This window comes from Rhinichthys klamathensis, unplaced genomic scaffold (assembly GCF_029890125.1).
Source record: "Rhinichthys klamathensis goyatoka isolate OS25496 unplaced genomic scaffold, OSU_Roscu_1.1 h1tg000752l_1, whole genome shotgun sequence".
NCBI classification, from domain to species: Eukaryota; Metazoa; Chordata; class Actinopteri; order Cypriniformes; family Leuciscidae; genus Rhinichthys; species Rhinichthys klamathensis.
Genome location: NW_026607159.1, coordinates 27,501 through 34,773, shown reverse-complemented (window position 1 = coordinate 34,773; position 7,273 = coordinate 27,501). Strand labels below are relative to the sequence as shown.

At 48.1% G+C, this 7,273-nt stretch overlaps 1 protein-coding gene across 1 annotated transcript in view; it reads right to left on the bottom strand.

Annotated features, from left to right (window-relative positions):
• Positions 1 to 420: 420 nt before the first annotated feature.
• usp8 (ubiquitin specific peptidase 8) overlaps positions 421 to 7,273 on the bottom strand; it is a 27,567-nt gene continuing 20,714 nt past the window's right edge. Inside the window, exons 14-19 of the mRNA XM_056242785.1 lie at positions 3,943 to 4,161; positions 3,652 to 3,862; positions 3,248 to 3,484; positions 2,577 to 2,719; positions 803 to 935; positions 421 to 707 (exon numbers count right to left, since the gene is read on the bottom strand). Of these exons, the coding sequence (XP_056098760.1) occupies positions 549 to 707; positions 803 to 935; positions 2,577 to 2,719; positions 3,248 to 3,484; positions 3,652 to 3,862; positions 3,943 to 4,161 (1,102 nt within the window). The 3' untranslated portion in view covers positions 421 to 548. The remainder of the gene's footprint in view (positions 708 to 802; positions 936 to 2,576; positions 2,720 to 3,247; positions 3,485 to 3,651; positions 3,863 to 3,942; positions 4,162 to 7,273) is intronic.

Sequence of the window (7,273 nt, the reverse complement as noted above, 5' to 3'; positions counted from 1 at the left end):
ATCATGTGACGTGTGTGTGCGCATCACTACACACTCGATCCAGAGCAATATTAGTACAGAGATGATATGATACACATGTAGTGCGTCACGGATTGGGTTTGATGAATGAGGGTTATTGCACTGATTAGCGGATCACTAGCCTATAGAGCGGCGAGGCGCTGGAAGATTTCCACTGTGGTTTAGTGAGTGATTTACTGTTAAACAGGAACGAGTCGAGATCGGGTTCTTTCGGGTCTCCCAGCACCAGTACTGCAGTATTTGGTCACCGTATAAATAAATTAAACGCGTCTCTAAGCGGCGGATGCGCGTCTAATGAGCGGTTTGGATTATAGTGCGCGTATACTGACGGCTAATCTCACACAAGTCCGTCTAAATCACGTCACGTGACGTCAGGCCGACGCTCCGAATGCGTTGGGATTCCTGTATCGCCCAGAGAGAGAGAGAGAGAGAGAGAGAGAGAGAGAGACGCGATCATCAGCAGAGGTGTCAGCTCCGCCCACTGTGTGTCAATCACCCAGTCGCCACGGTGACGAGCTGTCGCTCTCCCATCACAGGGAGGAGTAGAAGAAGATGTACGCGGCGGCCGAGCGAACGTTGGCGGCCGAGATCTCGGAAACCTCGTGATCGTCGAACTTGAACCAGCGCTGCTTGAGCGGGTTCTTGCAGTACGCCGTGTAATGGCCGCCGTCCATCCCGCCGTAGTGATTCTGTGGAGGAGAACACACGTTACAGCGTCTGCAACATGTTCACGTGTGTGTGTGTGTGTGTGTGTGTGTGTGTGTGTCGTGAGGTGGGTACTCACAGATACGCCGTACAGGTTGTACTTCTTCAGGTTGTGTTTGGGCCCGATGACGTACTGCGACAGGTCCAGATTATCCAGCGGGAAGTCCACCAGCGTCTGCAGCTTCTCACGCCACCGGCCGTCATACTTAAACCTGTTATAAACACAAGAACACGTTTCACACGTCTGATTTTTGACCGAAAATTATTATTTATTTTCTTCATCGGAATGGTATGAAACTTGGTAAAGGTTTTGGCACTTGCTGTGTGAACACACAAAATCATGGAAGTGATTCGAACAGGTTTAATGGTCCTGATAACAACGGTCACACTTGTGCTCCTCGCGGTCAGAAACGAGCGCATTGTAAGTGAATGAGAGTTTCCTCTAGTGGAAGCGTGTGGAACTGCAGCCGAACACACTCTCACTGACGCTCGTTTACTGAGAGATCGGCTCACATGCGGAACACACTGGGGGAGAGTTACGGCTTTGAATTGCTCACAGTTTTAGAGTAAAATGTGATTTTCAAAATATATATTTCATATAAAAATTTTAAATAGTATTTTTGTGCATTTTTTCATAACAATACACATACAATTCTGTCACTTTGTTCACTTTTTAAAACCGTTTTCACTTCAGCAATAATCTGCCGAGTGTCGTCTCTGAGAAGAGATCAAACTTCAGTCTGTCGCTCCAAAGCGTTCAAGATTTACCAGTTTAAAGGATAATTCCGGTATTTAGCACTTTGAGTCTATTTTCTAGTTTGTTTTGGATGAACTAGAGTGGTGGACTTAGAAATGTTGACGATGGGTCCTGTCTCGACTTTTTGACTATTTTAGAATCGCCTCTGAGCGCTTCAGAGTGGATGTCTATGGGCATGCTCAAACATGACCTTAAAACAACCCTTACGTTCGTTTTCAAAACTGTGCAACTCACCGAGTGGTTAGTGGTGTTCGTTGATGTTCCAAAACAAGTAGCGTAGCGAAATACAGTTTCTGTCGTGTTTTATTTGCCATTTTTTAAAATCGCATGATGTCTGCTGGAGGACTCAGTGCTCGTTGATATTACTGCGCTACCGGAAACGGAAAGGGGTCTGTTTACATTTGGTTGTAGTCTTTTCACTCGGTTCTCCGTCTCTCAGAAGGCTAGCGTGAGCTGAGCAACTGCGGCAAAGTGGTTGTCGCCATCAAGTGGCCGGGAGTGTGCTAACGCTTCAGACTCAAATATCGAGCGGAAGTTTATACGCGGTTGTGAGGTATCTGAAAAAATAGTTCCAATATAGCAAATAACACGGATTGAAAGCATACATTGCGCCGATATATTTATTTTTAATCATCAACGAACACCACTAACCACTCGGTGAGTTGCACAGTTTTGAAAACGAACGTAAGGGTTGTTTTAAGGACATGTTGGAGCATGCCCATAGACATCCACTCTGAAGCACTCAGAGGCGATTCTAAAATAGTCAAAAAGTCGAGACAGGACCCATCGTCAACATTTCTAAGTCCACCACTCTAGTTCATCCAAAACAAACTAGAAAATAGACTCAAAGTGTTAAATACCGGAATTATCCTTTAAGCTGGAAATGTTCAGTTCTATGCTCAAAAAGTGAATAAATTGATTATAAATACAGCGTAAATATAATTTAGTACCATAAAATCCCCTAAAAATACAAAACATTACCAAACTAAAATATAGTACATTAATAACATTGAAAGCATGTTTGGGCCATGTTAGAGCGGCCGGTGAAGGGCCCCTGAGGGCCACAGCCCTGAGCCGAGGTGCTGGCGTCACGCACCGCTTCAGGTGCACCAGCAGGATGGGCGGCAGCTTCCAGATCTGCATCTTCTTGATGGCGTCTCGGTGTGTCTTACAGTGGCGGCAGTAGAAGCGGTTGCTGTCGGTCAGACGCTCCTCTTTATGGAACAGCTTCAGACAGTCCTGGACACACACACACACACACACACACACACACACACACGAGACAGCAGGGTAAGCTCAGATGGACACCTGACGCAGGACAAACACTGTAGCGATTATAGCGAAGTCACAACTACACTGAACAAAATTATAAACGCAACACTTTTGTTTTGCCCCCTTTTTTAATGAGCTGAACTCAAAGATCTAAGACTTTTTCTATGTACACAAAGGCCTATTTCTGTCAAATATTGTCCTCAAATCTGTCTAAATCTGTGTTAGTGAGCACTTCTCCTGTGCCGAGCTCATCCATCACCTCACAGGTGTGGCGTATCAAGATGCTGACTACACAGCAGGATTCCTGCACAGGTGTGCCTTAGGCTGCCACAGTAAAAGGCCACTCTAAAATGTGCAGTTTTGACTGTGGCCTGTTGGTCCAGTCCTCTTCAATGGCTGTGCGAAGTGGCTGGATATTGACAGGACCCGGAACACCGGCGTATACGACAGCGTCTGCGCACACAGAGTGTGTGTGTGTGTGTGTGTGTGTGAGACCTGCAGAGAGCACTTGCTGCTGGCCGTCATCTCCAGCGTGAGGTACATGAAGGTCTCGAAGGTGCGGGACTTGTGCTGGCAGCTCATGCACTGGACCGTGGACTTGAACTGGCCCTGGAACAGAGCCACGATGATGGACTCGTTCAGGAGCTTGTGTTTGGACCAGGCCAGATCCGCAGCGCTCACGTCATCCAGGTGATCGATGTCCTCCTCCTTATAACCCCTGCGCTTATCCGCCTGACGGAGAGAGAGAGAAAGAGTGTGAGTGTGTGAGAGAGACAGAGACACAGGCTTTAGGGTCTTTCTGTTCAACATGACACTCATTTTTAATTTCCTGGCGTTCCCATTACACCTTATTTGTGTGTGTGTGTGTGTGTGTGTGTGTTCCTGGCGTTCCCACACACCTTGTTGAGGTCCTCGTGCAGTCCGTCCATGAGGAACAGCAGCAGCTCCTGCGAGTCCTGATGCTCGAAGCTCGAGAAGCGGCTGTTGATCTTACAGATGGTTCCTTTAAAGTCCTGTGGGCTGATGATCTTATACTGACCCGACCACAGCGCCTTCATGAGCACGCTGAACTCCTCCGCCACCTCGCCCTTGTGGCCCAGGATATTAGCCCTGCACACACACACACAGAGTCAGATTCCTCTGGATTCACACTGACTGATGATGTAATGCAGATTAGAGTGATGTCATACTTGTTGATGTCGTCCTGATAGTAGTTCCTGTTGAAATACTCCGCCATGGCAACGGTGTTACACAGACACTGGAGGATGGAGTTCATGTAGCAGGTGTTGCCAAGGTTACGGAGGCCCGTCAGTAACGGCCCCTGACCCCCGAACACCGGGTTCAGGTTCCGGATCTTAGCAGCCGACGGGCGGGAGATCTCCACCGTCTTATAGGAGGCTGTCAGAGGCCTGACACACACACACACAGCATGGGTTTACATTTTACATGCAATTTTAAAAATAAGGTTGCTGTGTGTGTGTGTGCGTGAGAGTGTGTATGTCCATGAGTGTGTGTACGAGTGTGTATGTCCATGAGTGTGTGTACGAGTCTGCATGAGTGTGTACGATTGTGTATGTCCGTGAGTGTGTGTAGGAGTGTGTATGTGTCCATGAGTGTGTGTACGTCCATGAGTGTGTGTACGAGTGTGTATGTCCATGAGTGTGTGTACGAGTGTGCGTGAGAGTGTGTACGAGTGTGTATGTCCATGAGTGTGTGTACGAGTGTGCGTGAGAGTGTGTACGAGTGTGTATGTCCATGAGTGTGTGTACGAGTGTGCGTGAGAGTGTGTACGAGTGTGTATGTCCGTGAGTGTGTGTAGGAGTGTGTATGTGTCCATGAGTGTGTGTACGTCCATGAGTGTGTGTACGAGTGTGTATGTCCATGAGTGTGTCCATGAGTGTGTGTAAGTGTATGTGTGCATGAGTGTGTGTAGGAGTGTGTATGTGTCCATGAGTGTGTGTAGGAGTGTGTATGTCCATGAGTGTGTGTAGGAGTGTGTATGTGTCCGTGAGTGTGTGTACGAGTGTGTATGTCCATGAGTGTGTGTAGGAGTGTGTATGTCCATGAGTGTGTGCGTGAGAGTGTGTATGTCCATGAGTGTGTGTAGGAGTGTGCGTGAGAGTGTGTACGAGTGTGTATGTCCATGAGTGTGTGTAGGAGTGTGTATGTGTCCATGAGTGTGTGTACGAGTGTGTATGTGTCCATGAGTGTGTGTACGAGTGTGTATGTCCATGAGTGTGTGTAGGAGTGTGTATGTGTCCATGAGTGTGTGTACGAGTGTGTATGTCCATGAGTGTGTGTACGAGTGTGCGTGAGAGTGTGTACGAGTGTGTATGTCCATGAGTGTGTGTAGGAGTGTGTATGTGTCCATGAGTGTGTGTACGAGTGTGTATGTGTCCATGAGTGTGTGTACGAGTGTGTATGTCCATGAGTGTGTGTAGGAGTGTGTATGTGTCCATGAGTGTGTGTACGAGTGTGCGTGAGAGTGTGTACGAGTGTGCGTGAGTGTGTGTACGAGTGTGTATGTCCATGAGTGTGTGTACGAGTGTGCGTGAGAGTGTGTACGAGTGTGTACGTCCATGAGTGTGTGTACGAGTGTGCGTGAGTGTGTGTAGGAGTGTGTATGTGTCCATGAGTGTGTGTACGAGTGTGTATGTGTCCATGAGTGTGTGTACGAGTGTGTATGTCCATGAGTGTGTGTAGGAGTGTGTATGTGTCCATGAGTGTGTGTACGAGTGTGCGTGAGAGTGTGTACGAGTGTGCGTGAGTGTGTGTACGAGTGTGTATGTCCATGAGTGTGTGTACGAGTGTGCCTGAGAGTGTGTACGAGTGTGCGTGAGAGTGTGTACGAGTGTGTATGTCCATGAGTGTGTGTACGAGTGTGCGTGAGAGTGTGTACGAGTGTGTATGTCCATGAGTGTGTGTACGAGTGTGTATGTCCATGAGTGTGTGTACGAGTGTGCGTGAGTGTGTGTACGAGTGTGTATGTCAATGAGTGTGTGTAGGAGTGTGTATGTGTCCGTGAGTGTGTGTATGTCCATGAGTGTGTAGGAGTGTGTATGTGTCCATGAGTGTGTGTAGGAGTGTGTATGTGTCCATGAGTGTGTGTACGAGTGTGTATGTCCATGAGTGTGTGTAGGAGTGTGTATGTGTCCATGAGTGTGTGTACGAGTGTGCGTGAGTGTGTGTACGAGTGTGTATGTCCATGAGTGTGTGTACGAGTGTGCGTGAGAGTGTGTACGAGTGTGCGTGAGTGTGTGTACGAGTGTGTATGTCCATGAGTGTGTGTAGGAGTGTGAGTGTGTGTAGGAGTGTGTATGTGTCCGTGAGTGTGTGTACGAGTGTGTGTGTCCATGAGTGTGTGTATGTGTCCATGTGTGTGTGTACGAGTGTGTATGTCCATGAGTGTGTGTACGAGTGTGCGTGAGAGTGTGTATGTCCATGAGTGTGTGTACGAGTGTGCGTGAGAGTGTGTACGAGTGTGCGTGAGAGTGTGTACGAGTGTGTATGTCCATGAGTGTGTGTACGAGTGTGCGTGAGAGTGTGTACGAGTGTGTATGTCCATGAGTGTGTGTACGAGTGTGCGTGAGAGTGTGTACGAGTGTGCGTGAGTGTGTGTACGAGTGTGTATGTCCATGAGTGTGTGTAGGAGTGTGTATGTGTCCGTGAGTGTGTGTACGAGTGTGTATGTGTCCATGAGTGTGTGTACGAGTGTGTATGTCCATGAGTGTGTGTACGAGTGTGTGTACGAGTGTGTATGTCCATGAGTGTGTGTACGAGTGTGCGTGAGAGTGTGTACGAGTGTGTATGTCCATGAGTGTGTGTACGAGTGTGCGTGAGAGTGTGTACGAGTGTGTATGTCCATGAGTGTGTGTACGAGTGTGCGTGAGAGTGTGTACCAGTGTGTATGTCCATGAGTGTGTGTAAGAGTGTGTATTAGGCATGCTGCAATAGTCGGGTGTTGACGGGTGTTTCATCTCTTGCCCCCCGCGGCACCGTCGATTACATTTGATTAAAAATAAAATTTAGTTCAGTTAGAGAACAGACTGAACGTGTGTGTCTAATAAAGCGAGCGCTGAGCGAGCAGGAGTCGGGTCTCAGTCCTCACGGGCGAGGAGCTGACTGACGAGACCATGGCGGAGCATGTGACCTGTAGAAGCGCTGGTTTAAGCGCATTAGTCATTGCACTGTTTCGTTGTTGTGTTTTTCATAGAGAACGATAGGCTAATGAACTCCACATGCGAGCTATCTGCCCCCGAACTGGCACTGATTTGAAAGTGGAATTAAAAAGCGCACGTCGGTGCGGGCGTTCGTTGCGTAGCAGAGCGAGCGTTTGCAGTCTATTCCTATAGTAGGAATTATTTACACTCTCCTCCGCTCCGTTACGGACACCTGTGCAGACGCGCGCTTTCAGTTTCGCTTACAAATTAGCGATTTAAAAAAAACCGCCGGTGACGCCGATGTTGTCACATTTCGATTAAAATATCTTCACCGTCACATTCCTAGTGTGTGCACGAGTGT